This window comes from Muscardinus avellanarius (assembly GCF_963383645.1).
Source record: "Muscardinus avellanarius genome assembly, chromosome: 15".
Lineage (NCBI taxonomy): Eukaryota > Metazoa > Chordata > Mammalia > Rodentia > Gliridae > Muscardinus > Muscardinus avellanarius.
The window spans coordinates 53527108-53552995 of record NC_137801.1 but is presented as its reverse complement, the minus strand read 5'-3'; the positions used below and the strand labels follow the sequence as shown (position 1 = coordinate 53552995).

At 34.3% G+C, this 25888-nt stretch overlaps 1 protein-coding gene across 2 annotated transcripts in view; it reads left to right on the top strand.

Moving 5' to 3' along the window:
• Window positions 1-309: 309 nt before the first annotated feature.
• The window catches only part of FANCL (FA complementation group L), a gene marked incomplete at both ends in the record, with an annotated part of 84043 nt that continues 58464 nt past the window's right edge, over window positions 310-25888 (top strand). For both annotated transcript variants that reach the window (XM_080711796.1, XM_080711795.1), the window contains 5 exons: window positions 310-405; window positions 8589-8647; window positions 11057-11117; window positions 13667-13723; window positions 22659-22759. In XM_080711796.1, coding sequence (XP_080567922.1) covers window positions 310-405; window positions 8589-8647; window positions 11057-11117; window positions 13667-13723; window positions 22659-22759 — 374 coding nt within the window. The remainder of the gene's footprint in view (window positions 406-8588; window positions 8648-11056; window positions 11118-13666; window positions 13724-22658; window positions 22760-25888) is intronic.

The following is a 25888-nucleotide window of genomic DNA, read 5'->3' as shown; positions in this document are numbered from 1 at the left end:
AAAAAACCCCAAAAGATGGAAAGGGCATATCTTAATCACCTTTGCACAAAACGGTTGCCATCTTTCTATAAAAGGAAACTCATCACCAGAGGTGTTGGGACAATCAAGCCCCAGAGGCTCCTGTGAGTAGAGCCCGCCCCGCCCGCTCCCTCCGGCCCCGCCCGCTCCCTCCGGCCCCGCCCCTCCGGCCCCGCCCGCTCCCTCCGGCCCCGCCCCTCCCCTCCCCGCCCCGCCCGCCAGTCGCGTTTCCTCCCGGGTGTGAGGCTTTTCCCGCCGCGGCGTCTTGGGCTGCGCATGCGCGGTTCTGCTATGGCGTCTGCGGGCAGCGACCTGTTGCGCGGGTTCCCCCTGCTTTTGCCCCAGAATCGGGCGAAAACTGTGTATGAGGGATTCATTTCGGCTCAGGTACGCGCCGGGCTGTAGCTCTTTTCCCCCGGGCCTGAGAGGGACGGCTCGAGGCCGCGGGGCCAGGAGGACTGGAAGGCGCCGGCCCGGGCAGCGGGAGCCTGAGCCCGCGCTCTGCGTCCAAGAGTAGTTTGTGCCGGGCGCCCTGCCGCATGCCAGCCATCCCAGGATGTGGGAGGCTGGGGCAGGAGGTTAGAGGCCAGCCTCAGCAATTTACCCAGACTCTCAGCAACCTAGAGACCTTAAAAAAAATAAAAAAGGACCGGAGGCGTCTGCCTCGGAGGTGGAATGACCCTAGGTCCAGTCCCCAATACCCCACCCCGCCCACACAGAAAATAATATTTTGGAGGAAATCCTCAGTTTGTCTCTGCCAAATCCGATAACCTAAATACCTCCAGTTGCGATGTTTTGTAGGAAATCGTAATAGCGTGGGGATTCATACATCACAGTACAGTTTACTAAAATCAGGACGTTTAATCTTAATACCTTGTGTGAGAGTCCACATTCAAATTTTATTACTGGTACAATTACATCCTTTAGAAAAGCTGAAAAAGTATTAATTACCCCCAACCCCAACCCTGTTATACCTAATAGGCACTTTTTAAGGAAAGTCTTATGTGTTTGTATCTGCTAAAGCCCTTTAGAGAACATAGGCAGCTAGCTGTTAGATGAATACGAATTTTTCATGACATTTAACTTAGCGACAATTAAGAATTGTAACTTTCCTAAGCAGATTATTTATGTAGTGGTACTAGGTACTAGATATTGAACTCCAGCATGCAAAGGCAAAGCTCTACCAGATGACCTATGTTTTTAGCCCTTTTTGATTTTTTTTTTTTTTTTTTTTGGTGGTACTGGGGATGGCACCCTTCTTCGTCCGGGCTATACTCCCAGACCAATTTTATATTTTTATTTGGAAACAGGTTCTCTTACGCCAGCGAGGGGCTTCGATCCTGCGCGATCCTCCTGTCTCCGCCTCCCAACCGCAGGGATTACAAGTGTGCGCCACCATGCCCGGCTTTTGAATTTTTATTTTTGGCAGAAGTCCTGACTAAGTTGCCTAGGCTGGCCCAGAACTTGGAATCTTTCTGTCTCAGCCTCCTTAGTAGCTGGAATTACCCGTGTGTGCCACACACCTCTATTCTACACATTATTCATTTGTCTAAAAATACTTTTATATATTTCAAGTTTACTGAAAATTAGCATGAATAAACAAAAGCTTTTAGTATACTCCTTATTCAAATTCACTCGTTTTCATTTTCCCTTTGTGACTTATTCTGAGAGCATAAAATATATACTTGGAATGTAGGTGGGTGCATATATACATTTTCTGAACCTTTTGAGATTAATGTATAGACATGCTACCCCATTATCTCTAAAACCTTCAGCATACATTTCATAAGAACAAGGATACACCCATACATGACCTCAGTACAATTACTAAAAAGGACATATTCAATTTTATTTATGGCACAGTTACACACTTTTTACTTCCTCCATCCTCTATATCTCTTTAACCTGGAATAGTTCTCAGTCATTGTTTTCATGAACTTGATTTTTTTTTTTTTTTTTTTTTCTAGTGCTGGGGATTGAACCCAGGGGCATGCTACCTCCAACCAACACCCTCAGACCAATTTTATTTCTTATTTGGCAACAGGGTCTCACAAGTTTGCTAAGACTGGCTTCGAACCTACAACCCTTCTGTTTCGGCCTCCCAAGTATTGGTATTACAGATGTGTGCCACTATACATGGCTATGACCTTGATACTTAATTTTTTTAATTTTTTTAAATTTTTTTATTTTTTGTGTGGTACTGGGGTTCCTGGAAGCCCTTCTGGGGGGATATTTTAGCATCCCTTGACTTTTGCTTGAGTTAGTAATCTTTACTAGACTAGACCCATGGGTGCAAAAGTTTATCAGTTGATTTATTCTTATTATTATTTTATTATTATTTCTGTATTTTGATGCTCATGTTGTCCCAGTAAGGACACATTTTTATTTATGTGTTTAAGGATTTGTATTTATCTCTCATATCTGCTTTTACAGTATTCTATACTGACATACTGTGTGTGTTACTGGGGACTGAACCTAATGGTATTCTACCTCTGAGCTACACCCCCAGACTTATTTTTTATTTTGAAACAGGATCTCCCTACTGCTGGTCTTGAACATAAAATCTTCCTGTCTTAGCCTCCCAAGTACTGGGATTACAAGTGTTTGCCACTGTCCCTGGCTGGCATATAGTGTTTCTGTTGCTGTTGGGTGGAGTGTTCTATAAATGTCAGGTCAAGATGATTTATAATGCTATTCATATTTTCTATATCCTGTTTTTGTGTGTGTCTGTTTGTTCTGTCATTTAAGGAGAGGATGTATTAAAGTCTCCAAATCCTCTCATTAACTGACAGAACTGATAGAACAAGCTTTTGAATTTCTGCTTTCATTTTTATCAGTTTTTCTTCATATATTTTAATGTTTTGCTATTAGGAACATAAACTTAAGGTTTTAATAGTTTTATAAAGTGATATCTTTATGATTATATGAAATGACCCCTTTATCCCTAGTAATCTTTTTTCTGAAATTTGTATTATATTCTGATATTAATATAGTGATTTTAGCTTTCTTTTGGTTTTTTTATAGTTTATTTTTCCACTTTTTAATCTTATTTCTGTCTTTAAATCTCAAGTGGATTTCTTCTGAACTTTGCTTTTTTATGCAACCTGAAAACCACTGACTTTTATTTGGAGTTTCTTAGACCATTTATATTTATTGTGATTATTGATATTGTTGGGTTTAAATCTATTGTTCTGCTGTTTGTTTTCTTTTTGTCCAGTGTATTTTCTTTAACTTTTTTCAATATTTTGCATTTTGCATTGCTTATTTTTTATAACTTGGGTTCATCTTATTTGTCAGCTTATTGTTGTATGTTTATCCTAGTCTGTTTTCTATTGGTATAACTATGTAATTTATAAATAACACAAGTTTGTTTAGTTAACAATTCTGGGGGCTGGGAAGTCCAGGGACATGATACTAGCATCTTATCAGTTTCCAGGGAGTTTCTTACTGTGTGTATACATATATATGTATGTTTATGTATATATTGTTGTATATTGTTTTTCTTTTGGCTGCTTTTATGCTTTTTGTTTTTATCACTGATTTCAGCCAATTAAATTTTGTTGTACCTTGATGGGGCATTCATGTTTTTCATTATAGGGTTTGTAGAACTTCGTGGATCTGTGAGTGTGTGTTTTCATTGAATATAGGGAAGAACATCAGTCATTATATCTTTTTTTTTATTCTTATATGTGTTGGGGACTTCAAAAACATGTATGCATAGTAGGCCATTTTAAGTTCTCACATATTACTAAAGGTCCATTCATTTTTTTTCACCCCAGTCTTTTCCTGTATTATTTTGGATATGTTCAATTATACTGTCTCTAAGTACACTAATATCCTCTTTTTCAAGGTTGCATATGCTGTTTCTACCATCCTGTATACTTTTTATTTCAAATGTTATGTTTTTTCTTCTTTGATTTGAAATTTTTATATTTTGCCTGCTTCTGTTTAGTGTGATTATTCTTTCCTTTAACTCCTTGAACATTTGAAATATAGTTGTAAAGATTTTAATTTTTAATTAGTTCTATCATCTGTTATTTTTGCATCTCTTTTTCTCAAAATTTTCTCCCCTCATTATGGGTCTTATTATTTTTCTCTCTAGATACTGTAATTGGGTGCCAAACATGAATTCTACCTGGCGCATGCTATTTTTATTTTCTGAATATTCTTGAGATTTGTTGTGAGTTGCAGTTAAATTACTTGGAAAGAATTGGATCTTTTTAAGGTTTGCTTTTAAATTTTGTTAGGCAAAACCAGGTAGAATTTAATTTGGTTGTGTCACTCAGGCAAAACCCTTTGAGTACTCAATTTACATATTCCATTCCTATAGTATTTACATTCTCTGTTCTTATGGTTTGCAGCTTTGAGTGGTTTCTCATGCCCATGTGGCAAACAGTACTCACTGAAGACTAGATATAAGGAAACCTCTGAAATTCTCTAGAGTTCTCTCTGTGTAATTGTCTGCTCTCTATGCATCTTTCTCCTTGTTTTTTCTTGACTGTGAATTTTACAGGCTTTGCTCCCCTAACCCCCAGCTTAAATAAAGGAGGATGTCAGGCTCTATTTGTTTTCATTCTTTCTTTGTGGCCTGTTTCCATGCAGTAAGGCTGAGCAATTATAAGTATTTTTTCATTTGTTTTCTTCTTTTAAGGATCAATTTCCTGTGCTGCCTATTGTTTGATATCTGAAAATCATCATTGTATATCTTTAGTTTTTTACTTAAAGTAGAAAAGTAAATCCTGCCTGTGTTACTCATCATGCCTAGAAGTAGAAACCCTTCAGTTTCTTAAAATTTCAATTCCAAGCCAGGCATGGTGGCACACAATTTGTAATCCCAGCATTTGGGAGGCTGAGACAGGAGGATCCGGATTTGCTACAGCCTCAGCTACTTAGTGAGATCCTTTGCAACTTAGTGAGACACTGTTTCAAAATATAGAATAAAAAATAGGGCTGGGGGTATAGCTCAGAGGTAGGATGCCCCTGAGTTCCATCCCCAGTACTGCCAAAAAAAAAAAAAAAAAAAAAAAATTCAATTTCATTCTTGCTTTGTTTCTTTTTTTTTTTTTTCATCCTAGTTCAGACTCAGTCAGTCTTACTCTGTTGTCCGTATAAGTTATATGCTCCTTTTTCTAGAACCTCTGGACTTTTTCATTATTTTTAAAGTTTGTCTATTAAGATATATCTCAGAGCAAATTGTTATGAGTCACTTTTCTCATGTGTCCAGTTGTCCTTTTAGTTATGTGGATTTTGAGAAAGTGTACTTGGATTGTAATTTTATTTATTTATTTTTTGCAGTAATGGGGATTGAACCCAGGGGTATTCTACCTCTAAGCTACATCTTGGCCCTATTTTTTATTATTTACTTTGAAACAGGGTCTCACTAAGTAACTAAGGCAGGACTTGAACCTTGATCCTCTTGTCTTAGCCTCCCAAGAACTGGTATTACAGGCATACGCCACCACTTCTGGCTTGGATTGTATTTTTAAATATTCTTTTTTACTATTTTTTTCCTCTTTTTCAATTCCTCCAGTTACATACAATTGGACACTGCCTACTTTCCACTTAAGCCATTTTTCTCTGATGGTCTTTAAGTTTTTTCCTCATTTGGTATTTTTTTCTTTTTTCTTTGCTTCTTATGAAATTCTAATTTAACTACCTGTTCTTCCTTTGAGTACTTTTTAATTTATTATCATATTTTTATATAATTTTGTCTCTTCATTTCTCTTCTTAGCTCATTTATTTATTGCTGTTGCTTTCTTAAAATCTTATACTTTCTGGTTTTAGTTTATAAATGTCTGAATTTAGCCGGGCATGGTGGCACATGCTTGTAATCCCAGGGCTTGGGAGGCTGAGACAGGAGGATAGCACAGGTTCAAAGCTAGCCTCAGCTACTTAGTGAGGCTCTCAGCAACTTAGTGAGAACCTGTTTCCAAATAAACTATAAAATAGGTCTGGGAGTATAGCTCAGAGGTAGAAAAGCCCATGGGTTCTACCCGCAGTACCACACACACACACACACAAAAAAAGTCTGAATCTGTGTACAAATGCTTACTTAATGATATTTTACTCAGTATTTTAATTTGTTTATAATGTCTGGGTTCCATTCTGATGGGGTCTGTCATGATTCTCATTTTCTGTTTTTGTGTCATTGTAGCTTTAGATTGATAAAGACACTCTTTGTTTTTGTGAACACTGTGGCTTTTGACAATAACTTATAAAATTTCAGTTCAAGAATATGGTCTTCAAGCCGGACAAAGTGGCACAAACCTGTAACCTCATTATTTGGAAAATGGAGACAGTTGGATTACAGATTCAAAGCCTTAGCAACTTACTGAAAGGCTGTCATGAATTTAGTGAGACCCTGTCTCCAAATAAAAATGAAATAAAACAAAATATGGCAAGGGTATAACTCAGATATAGAATGCCACTTGGTTTAATCTGCAGCACCACAAAAAAGAATACAGTCTTCAATTGGTGAGGGATAGTGCATTTTATTTAATGAATGATTTTGGGGAAAAGAGAATGGCATGTTTTGTTTTCTCACTAAAGAGCCTAAGTTTCCTACCCTTCTTTTTTCTCTAACACCCAGTTTCAAAAGGTGTATCTACCTTCCTTTTAACCATCTTTTACTCTTAAAATATTTTCTTTCCAAGACTGTCTCCTTGACTCTGGATCTGTATTAAGTCTCCTCTTTATAGGTAATTCTCTGTTCTATGAAGATGACATTGATTGGTTGAGTGAATGATTGGTTGTACTACTGGAGATTGAGCTCAGGGGTCTTCTACCCCTAAGCTATACTCACAGCCCTTTATATATGTATTTTTAAACTTTGATATAGGATCTCCTTAAGTTACTGTAGGCTGGCCTTGAACCTGTGATCCTCTTGTCTTAAGTACTGGTATTACAAGTGTACACCACCATGTATGGCCTACTAAAATTCTTTATTAATAGCTTTGCATATAGTTCAATCCTCTCTTTTCTCATCTGTGATTTTTCTTTTTCTGAACCCAATAACACTCTAAACGGTCATTGCTGTAGAAGCCCCAGAGTAGACTCTACTGAAAAGTGATTTTTAGTTTTCTTCCTACAAATAATTGAAGTTTATCATGTTGTTTGTCTTCTGCTTGAAGACATTGTTTTTTTTGTGGTTTTATTCGTTCATAATATTGATTTTTATAGTTTTTTGGTAGGATGCATAGGCAAATTCAGGTTTAGGCAACTTTCAGTATTTGTGTTTCCTATAAGCATGGAAAATATGCTTTTTGAGAACAATTAATATTTTTATATGCTTTTAACTACAAAAAGCCTAATTTTGGATATTTTCTGAAGCTAGAAAAGTATTGTGATATATGATATGGCATTTGCCCTTTAAATAGCAGGGTTTCACAAATAAGGGATTTTGGAATTTTATTTTTTAGTATTTGTCATATAAGTTGTGAATTCCAGATTGTTCTTACACCCATGTAAGGGATGTCTATAAAGTTAGGTTAAAGTTACTACATAATACCTTTTAGTGTTTTAATGAAATAGTGAATTATTGTTACTTGACCTTTGAAAAGGTCAGTAGTACATTTTGTTTCATTTTTTTAAAAGGACATTTAAATGTAATGAAAGTCAGAACTGTAATATTACCATGAAAGTAAAGGTTATGGGGTACATTTAATTGTGTTCTTCTGTTTTTGAATCTGCTTTGAGGGAGACTGTGCTAAAATTCCACATGGTAATTGTTTTTTTGAGAATTTTATTACTCTTTTCATTTTATACTGTTGGAGTAAAAGATTACATTTCTGTTTGTCTTTTTCTGCTTATTTTTGCTCAAATTTCACATGTATTATCCTATTTAAGTTACAAAGTTTAAACTGCTTACCCATCCACTTTCCAAAGAAAGTAAAACTAGATATATTTCTCAGAGAATACCTTTTTCTTTCTTTAGACTCTTAAATAAAATTCCTTAGACTCTTGAATAAAATTCTGTATATTCAAATGTATAGTTAGTGAATGTTTTTGTTAAAATAATATATTGATTTTATTTATTAAAGGTTCACTACTATGGAAGAATTAAACATACTCTAGTTAATGAAAATACCTAGTTTATGTCTAAATATTTAGATTGTATAACAGTATATTTCTGTTTTACTAAAATTTAGAAAATAAGTTGTAAGCATGAAACCTATAGTATATTGTGATTTTTTTGCATGTAATTTTTTTATATCCAAAGCAACTTGAAGGAATTTCTTTTTTTGTAAGTTTATCTCCTGAGAACATTTAAATTTCTTTAATATGTCTGTTTACAATTTCCATGTAGTATTTCTTATCTTTATGAAGTATTTTCATTTTAAAGACAAGGTCTTAATATTTTGATTTCTAATAATTTTAAAGATTTTGACATACATTTTCTAAGAATTTCCCCCAAATGGAAAGTATTTTCCAATTATGACAAGTTGGGATAAAGTTGATACCTTATTGAAAACAAAGGAAATTTTCCCTTTTAGATGTGATTTTATGTTTAACTTCTCTTAGCATTAACTTAATGATGAAAATTTGAGCAAATATTTTTAATATTTTCATAGGGAAGAGACTTCCACCTTAAAATATTATTGCCTGAAGATTTACAGATGAAGAATGCAAGGTAATGTGTTTAGTTATATGCATATATCTTGGTGTGTTAGGCAATCAGATATAAAGAATTCTGGTGACTAGAGTTTCCTCTAAAATGTTTATCAATAAAATGTTGTAAATATACCCCCAAATTTCAGAATTTTCCAAACCAACATAACATTTGTAAACAATTTATCTAATAAGTGTTTTTCAGAGATAATACATCTTCAACTTAGCGAGAGCCTGTTTCAAAATAAAGAATAAAAAATGGGGCTGAGGTTGTAGCTTGGAGGTAGAATGCTCCTGGACTCAATCCCCAGTATATTTAAAAAAAAAGAGTATAACACATTCTGTCTCGTTTAAAGTAGTACATAGTAATTACATATACTTCTCTAGCAAGTACTGGATAGGTGTATAAGGGCAGAATACTAAAGCATTTGAAGACTTTTACCCAATCATCTTTTTATTGACATTATTTATATGTAGTATAATATGGGAAGAATCTTTGTATAAATTAGGTACAAGTGAAGACTAGACTAGTCAGGACATCAAACTAGGTATTTAGGCATTGCTCCAGATATCAGTTCCCCTAAATATCTCTAGAGTGGAGGTAAAAGAGATATTTATGAGTAGAATTGATTGAATTTTGTGACTGATTGGAATTGGAGGTAAGAGAGAAAGAGGAATAGAGGATGCTTTCCAAGTTCCTGGCTCAGATGACTAAATTCACAGATGGAAAAGTAGAAGGTAATTGTTTTAAGGCATAGTGAGTGTAAAATATCAAAAGGAATTCTTTAGTAGGTAATAGTATGTGAACTTAAGTATGTAGCTTGGAGTGAAGATGGATGTGGAAGTCACAGCTGGCTTAAGATTTGAAGGCATGAGTATGAATAGATTTTCTAGTTTCTAATTAGTGGGGTGAAAGGACAACTGCAGTCACAGGACCTTGAGGGCTAAGGAACATTTGAAGGACTGGTAGGTAGAGAAGGTCAACTTAGAAGACTAGGACTGACTAGAAAAGTAAGGGAATTTTACACAGTACTATCTCTAAAGCTTTATTGCAGCTGAAAGAAAGAAGCCATAGTGCTGATGATTGTAGAAAGAGGCAGGATCGAATAGATTTTGTACAGTGGCAGAAACCAGGTTGTGTTGTGTTTGGGGCTGGACGAGTAGGTAGAAAGTAGAAAAGTAGAAGCTACTTTGAAGAAAAGGAGAGGCTAAGCAAGAGTATACACTCAAAGTAGAGTTCTGATGTTTTAAAAGATGATATACACTAAAGCAAATTATTTCATTAGGAAGGAAAAACTTGCAGAAAATAAGAATACCAAAGTAAAAGGATAATTCATGATCAAGTTGTTAGCAAAGGATGAAATGCACACCTGGGCAAGATCTTGGTTACCAGGCACAGTTGGATGAGTATTAGATTTAACAGTCCCAAAATGAAGGGATTTGTGATGGTTTCAAAAGGTGATAGCTGAGAAAACTCAAGAGACTTCCCTACTTTAAGCAATTTTCTGTAATTCTTTAGAAAAATTACTTACCTACCAATACTGAGAGCACAGTTGAGATGAGATGCTAGGCAGTTGAATTTTAACTTACCACTACTTACAGAGCTCAAGGTGTGAATTCTCTTAGTTATGTTAATTTGCGTTTTTTATTTGTGTGTGTGTAGTACTGGGAATCAAACCCTTGGGCATTGTACCTCCAAGCTACATGCCCAGCCTTTTTTATTTCTTATTTTGAAACAGTATCTTGCTAAATTGCTAAGTGTCTTTTTAGTTAGCTGAGGCTGGCTTCAAACCTGCATTCCTCCTGTCTCAGCCTCTCAAGTGTTTGGGTTACATGCATTTACCATGGTGCCTTGTTAGTTACATTAATCTTGAATTTAAAGAAGAATATGTTACTTCATATGCTTTTCAAATACAAGTTTAGCCGGGCGTGGTGGCGCACGCTTGTAATCCTCGCGCTTGGGAGGCAGAGACAGGAGGATCGCGCAGGTTCGAAGCCAGCCGCGCGCTGGCTTAGGAGACCCTGTTTCCAAATAACAATGTAAAAAAATAGGTCTGGGAGTGTAGCCCGGAGGTAGAAGGGCTTCCAGGAACCCCAGTACCATAAAAAACAAAAAACAAAAAACCAAATACAAGTTTAAAGTTAATACAAGTTAAATATGAAGAAGAATCTAGTTCAGTAGAAAATGACTTTGAATACGTTAAAGTTAAAAAAAAGATGTTCTGTTTGTGTGTAAGTTAGTGGTTGTGGTTATTTATATTTCAAAGTAAAATTAATGCAGTTTGAAGACTAGACTTTCAACAGTTAATTTTATTAACTTAGAATTATGTTTATGTCATTCTTTTGATTGTATGTGCATGTTTGTACTAGCATACAAATTTTCTTTTAATTTTAACAATTAATAAACCATTTCATCTTTTTAAAAATTTAGATTACTATGCAGTTGGCAGCTGAGAACTATACTTAGTGAATATCATCAGATAGTCCAACAGGTAAGTCTTTTAAAAGGTTTATGTCTCTGGTGAGGATAAAAAATTACTAAATTTACTCTTTAAAGACCTGCTTTGCAGACTGCTGTAACAAATGGGTTTAATATTTTGAGTTTTGTAACTTTTAATTCCAATTATCAAATATTTTAAGGATTTATATTTTACCTAAAAATGGAATTTTTAGCAGGTCTTTGGACAGCATTTGTGTGGAAACTGATTTACATCTTTCAGACTTTAGGTCCTTGAAATGGATTCAGCCTTATCTTTGTCCATCACTTCCTGGGTGATATATCTGTTGAGACTGACTAGTGGTGATTAAAAAAAAATCAGATCTATTTAGAGCTATAGGATATCTATGGCAAAATGGTATTTTGGTTCTAGATTAACAACAAGAATACATTCTATAGAAATCACTTAGGATCACTTAGGATACTTGCATGAGAATAGTTAAATATAGCTAAAGTATTGCATGCATGATTAACTTAGTTATTTTTAATGTTTGGAGTATTCTGAAAAAATTAGAGAAACTTAAAAATGACAAAAAAACCCCAATGAAAGAATGTTATTGAAGCAAATGAAAATAATGAAATGTATGTTTTCATTTGTTTTTTCTTGATTTTCTATATATTTTCTATTTTTTTAACCGTGGAATAAACTCAGGGGCATTTTTACCTCCAAGCTATGCTCCCAGCTTTATTTTCTATTTTTTACTTTGAAATAGTGTCTTGTTAAGTTATTAAGGGTATTCTTGAACCTGTGATCCTCCTAGCTCAGTCTTCCAAGCAGAAGGATTACAGGCTTATACCACCAAGTCTAGCTTTATTTTCTGTCTTAAAAACAAATTTATGTGTGATAACTAGCAATGAGAATCACTCACATAATAGCATTATGGAGTCCAAAGAAATATAAGAGATAAACTACTTTGTAGAAGGTAGACTGTCAAGCTACCAGAATGAAACAGTATATTAGTTAGTGGAATGTTTAAATTTCTATTTTCTTATCACCCTATGTCCTGTTTTTATGACAATGAATTGACCAAGATTTCTAGAAAAACTCTCAATTACTTAACTTCTACCCTCCAACTAGTAAGGTAGAACCCAGTTTTAGTTTTAGTTTTTGTTTTATTCCAAAGTTAATTTGACTGTTACTATTTTTCTCTTGTATTATTTTCACTAAATACGGGCCAACGGGTTTGCAGACTAAAACTGTAAAAGGAGCTTGATAACTTTGTTGGCTTTGTTGGCCATAAACCTCTATCACAACTATGTACTCTTCTAACACCCAAGCAACCATAGGCAGATGGTAAAGGAATAGGTATGGCTGCATTTCATTAAAATGGGACCAACAAAAATAGTTATTGTGCTGGATTTAACCTCTGGGTTGTATCTGCAGACCCTAGATAAAATTTGCTACCTATCTATAAATAACAATGTAAGAACATGTGTAAGCTAAAGAAATGAAATGCCAAGAAGAAGAAGGTATAGTCCAAGATATGTTCTTCAAACATGTACACTCAAAACTGTGTTACTATATGAATAAGTCTTCATGTATCATTGAAATATCTTAGATTCTTATTTTTCCAACCTAAAGAATGGACAAATTTGCATTCAACTTTAGGAATTGGGTGGTGTTGGTGAAAGTATCAACAAGCAAAAACACAGTATTTTTATTTTAATTAGAGAAATTATGTAAAGTTACAATTCAGTTATTTTCTTTCTTTTCTGTACTTATATTAAGAATGAAATATTTCTAGGAAATGGAACTGTAACTCTTAAATATTTATTTTATTTTAGAGGGATTTTTCACTATTTCATTATAATATTTTATTTAATAGTTTTCTATGAATTAGTATAGGTTAGTTGTGAAAGGCCAAAAATAAAAAATATCAGCGGTCCATTTCTTTTTTTTTTTCCTACACTGGAGATCACTTCCAGGGGTATTCTACTTCTGAACAAGAGCCCTGCTATGGTTTTTTTTTAGTTTGAATCAGGGTCTTGCTAAGTTTTTGAGGGTCTCACTGAAATGCTGAGCTGGCCTTGAATCCATGATCCTCCTTTCTCAGCCTCTCAAGTACTGGGATTATAGGCTCGCACCAACACACTTGGCCTATTAGTGGTCTTTAAGGTCAAGGACAATATGAAAATTTACTGTATTTTTGATAAGTAAATGTTAATTCATTATGCTAAGTAGATTTTTAAAATTATATAAATTTGATTTTTTAATATTTCATGTTCTTTCCATTTATATCTCTTCTTTTCACCCTCTCTTTCATCTTCTTTTATAAAATAATGATGTGATTTGCTAATCTTGGTAGTGAACAGTACTGAAGGAACAAAGGACCGTGCAAAGTTTTAAGTGACATTTTTACACAATTCAGTGACTCACCAAAATAGATTTTAAGGTTTTATTTTTTTTTTAATGAAATTGGTAGGAATCGTAGGGATGCTGACATTACTTCACTACCTAATACTTTAAAGATGTAGATGTATTTTATTTTTAGTGAGCGAATATTTATTGTAGAAATTAAATTAATTGGAAATGTGTTGATCTAGAGAATGCAGCACTCTGCTGATCTAATGAGCTTTATGATGGAATTGAAGATTGTTTTGGTAAGAATTTTTTTTCTAACTATTACTGTATTCTGTAAGTCTTGATTGTTTCTCTAATTTTTAAAACTAACATTATTAAAATTTAAAACTTGTCAACCCTGAGTCATTAAATGTTTTGTTTTATGGTGTACATAAATGTGAATGGTCTTTCTTGAATTATATGAGAAACAGAATTGTGTGTAAGAACCAGTTTCATTATCATAAACTTACTACCCTCAATGCTATAATGTTGGGGAGAAGGTGAAGAAGAAAAATGCATTCCTGGCCTCCCAGAGAATTTAATATCCAAAGAGAGATTAGGGGGTATACTTAAAGATATAATATGATGTATGAAAAATTTTGTGTACAGCTAAAGATGCTTCAAAAACTTATTAGTCTTCCATATATGTACATAAAGAGTAGTTGCTAATTCAGCTAACCAATTTCGCCTAAAATACTTGATTTTTTATTTCATATACATTGCCTTAAAATATTTAATTACCTGATTTTCAGCATAAACAAGAAAAAGAGAGATGATAGAGACTACTATGAGCCCATAACCTAACCTCAATATTTTACCATTTATACTTCCTTTCCAACTTTTTTAGTAGAGATTTTAGTATTTTAAAGGAAATTCTGGATATTGCATTCATTATTTTGTAAATATATCAGCACATATCTCTGATAGATAAGTGCTCTTCTCTTTTTTAATTTTATTGGTGCATTGTAATTATACATGATCATGAGGGTCAACATGATACATTCATACATGCATACATGACTTGGTACATTTCTCTCCATATCTCTCCCTGCTCCCAACTTCATTCCTCCTCAGGAATGTTAGTGCAGTTGATATTGGTACTAGTGTATGGACATAACTTTATTTTAACTGTTGTCTTTCTTAGTTCTTACCCCTTTCCTCAGTCTCTTTTCTTATTCTGCTGGTATTCTCATTCAACTAAAGTTCCTTTTGTTTTTTCTGTTTTCATTCTAACTTCCATAGATGAGAGAAAACATATGACTCTTGACTTTCTGAGATTGGTTGATCTCAGTTACCATAATATTCTCTAGTTTCATCCATTTTCCAGAAAATAATGGAATTTTGATTTTTATAGCTGAGTAAAATTCTTTATAGTGTATATATACTCTATTATCATTATCTTTTCATCTGTTGATGGATACCTAATTGGTTCTATAATTTAGCTATCACAAATGGTATATTATAAATATGAGTATGTATATATCACTATGTTAATTACCAGTATGCAAACTTTAAATCTTCTGTAAAAATATGGAGAAGTGGTGTAAACACTTGGTATTCCAGTGGATCTATTGTTAGTCTTTTGAGGAACCTCCATATATATCTCTATAGTGCTTGTGCTAATTTGCAATCCTAACAACTGTGTATAAGAGTTCCTATCTCCCTATATCCTTGCCAAAGTTTATTATTGTTTGTATTCTTGCCATTCTAATTGAAGTTGGATGGAATCTCAGTGTAGTTTTGATTTGCATTTCCCTAATTGCTAATAATGTTAAGCATTTTTTAATATTTTTTGGCTATTTGTATTTTTTATAAAGTGTTCATTCAGTACAATAGCCTATTTATTTTATTTATTTATTTATTTATTTATTTAGTTAGTTAGTTAGTTAGTTGCAATACTGGAGATGGAACCAGGAGCATTCTACTTTCAAGCTATACCCCGAGCCTATTTTTAGTCATTTTTATTTTTGAAATGGTCTCACTGGGTTGTGAAGAGCCTCACTAAGTAGCTGAGACTGGCTGTGAACCATGATTTTTTTATTCAGTCTCAGGGTCCCGAATGCTGGGATTGCAAGCATGTGCTACCACACTAGGCTTCAATAGCCTATTTTTAAAACTGGGTTATTTGTTTTTTGGTGTTAATCTTTGTGGGCTCTTTATATATTCTATATGTTATTCCTCTATTTGAGGAGTAGCCAGCAAAGATTTTATCCTATCTCCTAGGCTTTCTTTAGATACTTGATTATGTCCTTTACTGCACAGGAGCTTTTTAATTAATGCCACTCCATGTATTCTCAGTTTTATTTGCTGAGCTTAAAGAATTTTGTCATAATCCCTACCAGTGCCTATACGTTAGAGATTTGGTCCTATGTTTTCTTCTAGTTATTGCAAAGTTTCTAGGTCATTTTCTAGGTCTTTGATTCTTTGTGTGTGGATGGGGGTACTGGGGTTCTTGGAAACCCTTCTACTTCCGGGTTGCATTCCCAGACCTATTTTTTTATACTTTTTTTTTATTTGGAAACAGGGTCTCTTAAGCCAGCACGGCCTGGCTTCGAACCTGCGTGATCCTCCTGTCTCCACCTCCGAAGTGCAGGGATTACAAGCGTTCGCCACCACATCCGGCTAGGTCTTTGATTCATTTTGAGTTGACTTTTACTCAGGGTGAGAGAAAGAACTAATTTTATTCTTATACATATGGATATCCAGTTTTCCCAGTACTATTTGTTGAAAAGTGTGTCTCTTCTCCAGCATATTTTTTGGCACCTTTGTCAGAAATTAACTGGCTGTAAGTTTGAGGATCCATTTCTGTTTTCAGAAATACAATTATAACCTCAATGAAATTAATGTTAATTTCTTGTAGTCACTTTGTTGTGTTAGCATACACAAAAGGTCCACACATTAAGTTGATAGGTCTCAAGTCTTATATGAGATTTATATGATATCTAATTTGTAGCAACATCTTTACCCTGTCCTTTTTCTTACATGTCATATAGTTCCATGTCACATGTTGTCATAAAACAAATGGTGTGTCAGGTAAATTTTCTCATTTTATGGATTTAGTTTGTCAGATATTCATGAAATCTCTTAACATACTCTTCTATAGATTGAGTGTCCGTTATCCAGAAACCAAAGGCTCCGGATTTCCAGACTTTTTGAGTGCTAACATGATGTCACAAATGAAATTTTGCTTGGTGTACAGAATTATTAAAAATTGTTTAAAGTTACAGACTGTGTACAAGTTGTATACAAAATATAAATAAATTCTGTGTTTAGGTTTTAGGCCTGTCACCATGATATATTATGTCATTGTAGATATTTTAAAGTTCAGAAAAAAATTTGAGATTCTGAACAATTTTTTCCAAACATTTCAAATAAGAGACACTTAATTTATACCTTCTTTGTAATATGGTAGTTAGATCTAGAGGTCACAGTAAATTTGGGTTAATTTATTTCAATAAGAATACTTAAGCTGGGTGTGGTGGCACACGCTTTTAATTTCAGCATTTGGGAGGCTGAAACAGGATCACAGTTCGAGGACAGCCTCAGATACTTAGTGAGGCTCTTTGCAACTCAGTGAGACCCTGTTTCAAAATAAGAATAAAAATAGGGCAGGGGGTGTACCCCCGAGGTAGAATGCCCCTGGGTCCCATCCCTAGTACTGCAAAAAAAAAAAAAAAAAAAAAAAAAAAGAATACCTAGTGCTTTCTACTTAGAGTGTTTTAGGAGTTACAGTGACATCTAATGATTCCTTTTTTAGTAAAGACTGACCAAAAGTTTTAGAACCATCCAATAGAAAGTTTCCCATCAGCCTGTTAACACTGATTGTAGCATCCAGTGCCAATCATTACCTAAATCATTACTTCATTAGAGTTTACAAATTTCATTATCTCCATTTATGATTTGAACATCTTTTATAACAGAACCCTCAACAGTTAGTTACTTGGCTAATTTGAGATATAGCTTGTACTAGAACTAGGATCAGTGCTTTTTTTTTTTTAATCAGTTTTTAGAATACTGAGTTAGTGTCTAGTCACAGGGAACTAAAGATTTTTCTTTTTTTCTTTTTTATATGCGGTGCTGGGATTGAACACAGGACATTCTACCTTCAAGCTATACCCTTAGCTCATTTTTTTTTAAATTTTGAAACAGGGTCTTGCTAAGTTGTGGTGGGCCTAAGTAGTTGAGGCTGGTCTCTAACCTGCGATCCTCCTGTCTCAGCCTCCTGAGTATTGAGATTACAAGTGTATACCACCATGCCCAGCCAAATTTTTTCTTTTTAGTAGCATTATGAACTCATGGATTTTAAACAGATATTTGATTAACTTTAATCCATTGCAGTCTTTTTTATGTTTAAATTGTCCCATTTTTGGTCAGTGTAAACCCTTTCATGTTTGCATTCTGAGTTCTTTTTAATATAACCGAACTTTCTTTCTGCCATCATTTACTACATTTATTTTTTTTATCCTATTTTAGGACTACATTTAACCATGTATTCCAAGCTGGTTTTTTTTTTTTTTTTTTTTTTTTTTTTTTGGTGTGTGTGTGTGTAAAATGTATTTGGATGCCACAACAGGAAACTAGAGGGCTCATGACTATTACTACCTCTATCCCTTGTCAGTGGACAAAGCTAGGGGAAAAAAAATACATTTTAGAAAGAGTATAATTCATCATGCATTCATCTGCTATTTCCAAATCTTTTGTGTGTGTGTGTGGTGGGGGGTACTGGGGATGGAACCTAGGGGCATTCTACCTCTGAGCTACACACCCAGTCCTATTTTTTAGTCTCTTTTTCTTTTATATTTGCAGTTTAGGGGCATTCTACTGCTGAGCTACACCTCTGGCCCTATTTTTGTTTTTAATTCTTTTTATTTTTTGAAACAGGGTCTCACTGAGTTGCACAGGGCCTCACTAAGTAGCTGAGGTTGTCTGCGAACCGTGATCCTCTCATCTCCGCTTCCTGAATGCTGGGATTACAAGTTTGTGCTACCCCACTCGACTTGATATTTCCAATTCAAATTTGGCATTATTAGGTTTCTTACTTTTTTTATTTTGCTTGTGTCTCTTACATTAGGTTCTAGAATGTTTAGTTTCTAGAATAAAACATTATTAGGTGTTTTTCTTTGAGGCACTGGGGATGGAACCCAGGAACATTCTATCTCTGAGCAACACCCCCAGTCCTATTTTTTAATTCTTTATTTTGAAACAGGGTCTCACTGAGTTGCAAAGGACCTCACTAAGTAGCTGAGGCTGTCTGCGAACCACCATCCTCCTGTCTCAGCCTCTTTAATACTGGGATTACAAGCATGCACCACCACGCCTGGCTACTGTTAGGTTATTTTTATTGTTTTTTAACCTGCTCTATTTTGTTTGCTTTTCTCTCTATATATTTATTTATGTCAAAATTATAATACCAGTATTGCTACTAGCAGCTGAAAGCAGTTTCATATATTTCTATGATTCTTTTTAAGACTTTTTTATTCTTAGTAGCATCTTCCACATATTGAAAACTTAGCTGCTAGATTTCTTCTGAGTCATTTTTTCTAATCTTCCTTACAACTCTCTGAGGTAGATCTTTGATAAAATGTTTGGGATCAGATTAAAGAATTTAAAATAAATTTCTGAAAATTAAATTTTGATTTATGAATTAATAAACCTAAAATTGATTGTAAACATCAAAGGCCCTAATATAATAACCTTAAAAAAGGTAAGGTAAGGAAGTAAAACATGCTTGTTTCATGTCACCTTGACATTGGAAAACTCAAAAATTTTTCATCTTTTTGTTGTAATTTTAATATACTATATTACAAATATAAGGGTTAAGGGAAAAAGAGTAAAACTACATATACAATTTCCATCAGGCTCTTATCACTAAAATGAACTTTATTAGATTCTAATTCATGGCTCTATTGGCCATTTAAGTGTTTCTTTTGTTTGTTTGTTTGTTTGTTTGTTTTTTGGTGGTACTGGGGTTCCTGGAAACCCTTCTACCTCCGGGCTACACTCCCAGACCTATTTTTTATATTTTTGTTTGAAAACAGGGTCTCTTAAGCCAGCGCAGCTGGCTTCGAACCTGTGGGATCCTCTTGTCTCCGCCTCCCAAGCACGGGGATTACAAGTGTACACCACCATGCCTGGCTGGCCATTTAACTTTGAAGGAATATTTATTAGTTTAAAACTAAAATGAAGCCAGACATGGTGGTACATGCTTGTAATCCCAGTACTTGGGAGGCTGAGAAAGGAAGATCTGGGTTTGTGGCCAGCCTCAGCTCCTAACACCACACACAAGCTACAGCCCCCAACACCCCCTAACACACACTCCAAAAAAAAGAAAAAAGAAAAAACATATAATGAGATATTAAGATGGGTCTCTGAGCTCGGCATGGTGGCATATGCTTGTAATCCCAGCATTGGGGAGGCAGAGATCAGAGGATTGCTCTTTTGGCCCAGCCTCAGCTACTTAGTGAGACCCTTAGCAACTCAGTGAGACCTGGTTTCAAAAAAAAAAAAAAAAAAAGAGAGAGAGAGAAAGGGCAAGGAGTGGTTGCTCATGCTTGTAATCCTCCCAGCTTTCCGGAGGCAGAGAGGATTATGACCATTTCCACTCAGATAGCCTCAGCTACTCAGCAGTATGCCCTTTGCAACTCAGTGAGATCCTGTTTCAAAAACTAAAAAGACTAAAACATAGGGGGTGTAGCTCGGAGGTGCAATGCCCCTGGGTTTTATCCCCAGTTCTGCAAAAATAATTTAAAAAAAAAAAAGATGGTCTCTGATTTACAGTATTTCATTTAGTACATTTGTGTTGGATTTTTGAATAAAGGAGATTCTGTATTTTATCTTTTTCAGAACTTATAGTAAAATTTAGTGATTTTAATTCATTTAAGGCAATACACTTAAAAATGTAAGCATTATTAATTTATTTCTTAGACTGTGTTGTTATTAATAGGACTCCTATAATACAACCAGCAATGAAGGTCTTGACAATGGTGCCCAGATGAAATCACTAGCTATTGAACTTACTTTGGAAATTTTGTAAATCTCTATGAAATTTCTAGTAGTAACTAGGCATGTAGTGGGAGTTCACTAAATATTTGATAAATTATAATTACCTGTATTTTAAAAGAACTATGAGGCAGGTTATTTTATTTTTATTTTAGAGCCAAGCCACTGAGAACCTCAGGCCTTAAAGCAGGGCAGTGTTAAAGTCAGGATTAAACATCTAATTGTGAAACCTTTCTACTGTGTCCCTTTGTCTCCTTTGTGAAGACTAGTTGCTCTTCTGCTTTTATCCTGTTTCCTGTTAAGATTCCAGAGTAGGAATAACTGGCCTGACCTGTAGTAGAGTCAGTTTATAAATGCTATAAACCTAGGATTGAAATGCATTTTTATTCAAGTTTATTTTACCGTGTTTATGGATAGCAATCATTAATATTTCTAATAAAAACAGAAAATTCAAAAGAAATACTGTATAATTGTTGCGGTGTAAGAACAAGAACTATAGCAACTAATTTTATTCAGTGAGTGAATTGGTTTTTTTGGACCATCAAGCTATTTTAAATAACATTAGATATTTTATAAAAATGGGACTGTCTTGTCTCCTAGGAGCTTTCCCTCTATTTAAATCTATATTGGTTTCTTGGCTTTATATATTTGCTTTTGTGGTTTTTTTAAGTAGATTCAGAACTAAGTTGAAGTTTTAGTTAGTAGTCCTGATTTTGAATATAAAATCAGTTCTTTCTAGGATTGCCTAATCTTAATAGTATCATATTCTTATTAAACTAAAAATATAAGGACTAATTATAGAATAAACATATACTTAAAGCAATAGAGACTCCAAGCTTTTATTACGGTTATATTCATCATTATGCAATTTTTAACTTCATCTGGTTTTTTTATTTACTTATTTATTTATTTTTGGTACTAGGGATTGAATCCAGGAGCATTCAACCTCCGAGCTATACCCCCAGCCCTATTTTTTATTCTTTATTTTGAAACAGAGTCTCACTAAGTTGTAGAGGGTCTCACCGAGTAGCTGACAACTGGCCAGGATCCTGGATCCTCCTGTCTTAACCTCCCAAGTAATGGGATGATAAGCGTGTGCCATCACGCCCAGCTGTTTTTGTTATTTATTGTAAATATTCTTTTATTTGATTTTTCTGAGCATTCCTTAATCTGAAAATTTTAGGATGAGATACAGTATTTCAGATTTTGAGTTTTCAAATATTTGTATATACATAATCAGATTTGGGGGAGGGAACCCAAGTCTAAAATGAAATTAATTTATGTTGCAAATATATCTTATGCACATAGCCTGAAGGTAATTTTATGCAATGTTTTTAATGATTTTGTGCTTGAAATAAAGTTTCATAGTGTAGAAATTTTTACTTGTGGTGTCATGTTGGCACTCAGAAAGTATGTTATTTTTGAAGCATTTTGGATTTTGGATTTTTAGATAAAGGTGTTCAACTTGTAATGTATTTTGATAATTCACACCATTTGTACATCTAAGTAATTTTTAGATTTTTTAAACTTTTCAAGTAAAATACTTTAATAACTTCAAAGCAGTTTTTAGTCCCAGTATTTCTAATGTAATACTTGTAAAAAATGTAAATTTAGTTTTGATTGGGGGAATCATAAACCATTTTAAAGACTTCATAGGTGGGCCTAGCTAGGAATAAAACTGATATCTAGCTAGATGTGTGGCAAAATATAGGACTTAGCTAGTAAAAGAGTAATTTTGAATAAAAATCAATAAAATAAATTAGCAGGTATTTATTATGATAACAAGGGCTTTAAAATTTTGTATGTAGATTTCAGCCTTAAGAAAAGGAATATTTTTCCTTAAGAACAAACAAATATATACTAAACATCATATCCATGGAAATAGAAAGATAGTGAAGCCTTAAGTATGAGTATTTTATTTTTTATTTTGTCTCTGATAGTCATAATAGCACAGGGGAATATTAAAATCTTAGGTTCTTTTCATGGTATAAAAATTGACATTTTGTCTGACCTTTATTGTATTTATTGTATTCCTTTAGCTTTTTCATGAGAAAGAGAATGAGTTCCTTAGATTTTCTACAAAAATAATGAATATTTTAATGGGGCCCTAAGAAGATATGAAATTGTGTTTTGTAATCAAGTACTAACAATTCACTCTCTAGCATTTCACAACTGATTATTTTTTCTTTTAAACAGGAAGCTGCTTTAAAGAATAGAAAAGAGATATCTGCACTACCTCCTCCTCCCCAATTCTATTCAAGCCTTGTTGAAGACATAGGAACTCTTGGATGGGAAAAGTATGTATGTCTCTGTATGCTTTAGATATGGCCTTGTTTTCCACATTTTAATTTGATATATTTTCAGTTTTAGCAATTTTTTGTATACCTCTATAGTCAAAATATTTCATTATAATTAGAGTATCTCATTCTTATTGTTGCTATGAATTGAAAGGAGGAATATCCTAAAAAAAAAGGACCTATAAAACTAAGTATAATTTGGAAAAAAAGTGACACTTTTAAGGTATACAGGAAGATGTTATCTTAGTAAATGCTACTAAGTAAATGCTACTTAAGTAAATGCTTACTAAATACTACTAAGTTATCTGTGTTTATAAAGTAATCCTAAAGCCGGGTGTAGTGACGCACGCTTGTAATCCCAGCGTTTGGGAGGCTGAGACCAGAGGATCACGGTTCGCGGACAGCCTCAGCTACTTAGTGAGGCCCTTTGCAACTCAGTGAGACCCAGTATTCAAAATAAAGAATAAAAAATAGGGCAGGAGCCAGGCGTGGTGGCGCACGCCTGTAATCCCTGCGCTTGGGAGGCGGAGACAGGAGGATCGCGCAGGTTCGAAGTCAGCCGTCCTGGCTTAAGAGACCCTGTTTCCAAATAAAAATATAAAAAATAGGTCTGGGAGTGTAGCCCAGAGGTAGAAGGGCTTCCAGGAACCCCAGTACCACCAAAAAAAAAAAAAAAAAAATAGGGCAGGAGGTGTAGCTCGGAGGTTGAATGCCCCTGGGTTCCATCCCAGACCCACACACACAAAAAAAGTAATCCTAAAAAATGTGAAAGGGATAGGAAAAATTGCAGTCGTTTGCTATGTATATGTATATATTTGCATATAGGTAGATACCTAGTTATTTTGGATTAATATACAATTTGGCTCGCCTTTCTAGAATTAACTAAATTTATATGTGTAATGTGTGTGTTTGTGTGTGTGTGTATATACATATATATACATACACATATATGTATACATAAAATTTTAAGTGTTTTTTAATTTGAGTTATAGAAGAATTGTCTTTCTTTGAAAAGCAATGAATAAAGAAACTTAGAAGTTCAATAGATGGGTATGCAGGTTTGTATATGTTGGTCGCTAAAACCTCCTCCTTGGATCGCGCAGGTTCAAAGCCAGCTGTGCTGGTTTAAAAGACCCTGTTTCCAAAAATAAAAAAGCATAAAATAGGTCTGGAAGTGTAGCCCGGAGGTAGAAGGGCTTCCAGGAACCCCAGTACCACCAAAAAAAAACCAAAACAACAACAAAAAAACCTCCTCCTTATATTACCTGTAAAAAGATCTGTCTGATTTGCTTATCTGTTGCTGAATTTAGCTCCCTTTTCAGTGTGTATACTTTGCAATATTGTATTTATTTATTTATTTACTTATTTATTTTGTACTTTGACCTAAAACATCAGTAAAGATAGTCCAATTTACTTGTGTTTGGTACTTAACTACTGTCAATATCTTTTATTAGTTCATCTTTGATTTCCCTATTACCAAGATAAACCAAAGACTTTGTTATCATGTGGAAAGAATGTGGAATTTTTCAAGTTTTTCTGGATGTGTTTAAAACACATTTTTATCCTCTGTTATTTTTTAGCTATTGTGTGATTTAGTCCTTTGATAGTAAAGTTTAAAAGAACCAGAAAAATTGAATATCATTTTATAAGAAAGCAAGGAACATATCTTAGGTACAAAGTCAATACCCTTTAATGTATTTATTTATACCATAACCTGATAGCTAAAGAAAAACTGGATGTAAATATATTTTGAAGCCTCAATTTATTCCTCTATTAAAAGTGACAAAATGTAGTATAACTATTAGAGAAAAGAGGAAGATTCTTTTTCTATCCTTCATATGTCCAACATTTCTTTATATTCATTATAATCCTTTTACTTAGAAGATTTCCTCTTATACACAGATTTTTTTAAAACTGAATTTGCATGAATAGGCCTTACGTCTTTTGATACACTTCTGTGCAGAGAGGAGTTGGCCATTCTTCCAGGAATGTACTTTGGTTATACTTAAAATTTTTACAAGTACTTCTTAACCTTACTGTCTTCTTGTTTAATAGTGAAATAGTGAATAGTGTGTGGATCTGTACTTAGCAGCCCTGAAATTAATACTTTGGGTTCTTGCTGAAAATTACAACTTCACTTTCAACTGTTAAAACCTTACTACAGAGCCGGGCGTGGTGGTGCACGCTTGTAATCCCCGTGCTTGGGAGGCGGAGACAGGAGGATTGCGCAGGTTCGAAGCCAGCTGTGCTGGCTTAAGAGACCCTGTTTCCAAATTATAAAAAAAGTATATAAAAAAATATAGGTCTGGGAGTGTAGCCTGGAGGTAGAAGGGTTTCCAGGAACCCCACTACCACCAAAAAAAAAAAAAGAAAGAAAAAAGAAAACTTTACTACAATTGTGGCTGCAAGTAATAATGTTTGACTATAGATGAATTGCTTCAAAATTAGTTATTTTACATGTTTTCCAAATCAGATCTTAGAACTCAGTGCCACTGTCATGAGGACGCTCTTGATGACAACACTGGCATTCAGGGGTGATAGAGGAAACAGCTCCATGAAATGACACTAGGGATTTTATGTTTGCAAGTCTCCCATTTTATCTTTATAAAAAAGAAGCCATGAAGAAAAATTTTTTCCACTTTAGATGTTACAAAAGTCATGCTTCTTCTTAATACCTGGCCTTTTGTTTAATGAGTAATATGAATCATCTAATTGTTTAAGCTCTCTTTGACATAGCCCTAGGAAGCTTAGTGTCAAGTTTTAGGCCCACTTTAGAATCATGCTGGACATAGAATTTTTTATATACATTTACATTTCTGTATAATACTGGCTTTTGTTCTCCTATGTTTTGAGTTCTATGTTGTTTTTGTAAACTGCCTTAAATTCTTTATGGAATGAGTGGTTTGAAAACAAACCACTCATTCCATAAAGAATGGCTTCCACATTGGTCATTTTGACAATTTTATGGCGTGGGGATCCTCTTCTCCAATCCTGTCTAAAGGGAGTTCTATAAGTTTCCTGGACCTGTGTATCGACCTCTTGCTCTATGTTTGGAAAATTTTCTGCTATTACTTCCTTGAAGAGATTGTTGATCCCTTTGGTTTCACCTTCTTTTCCCTCCTCTATTCC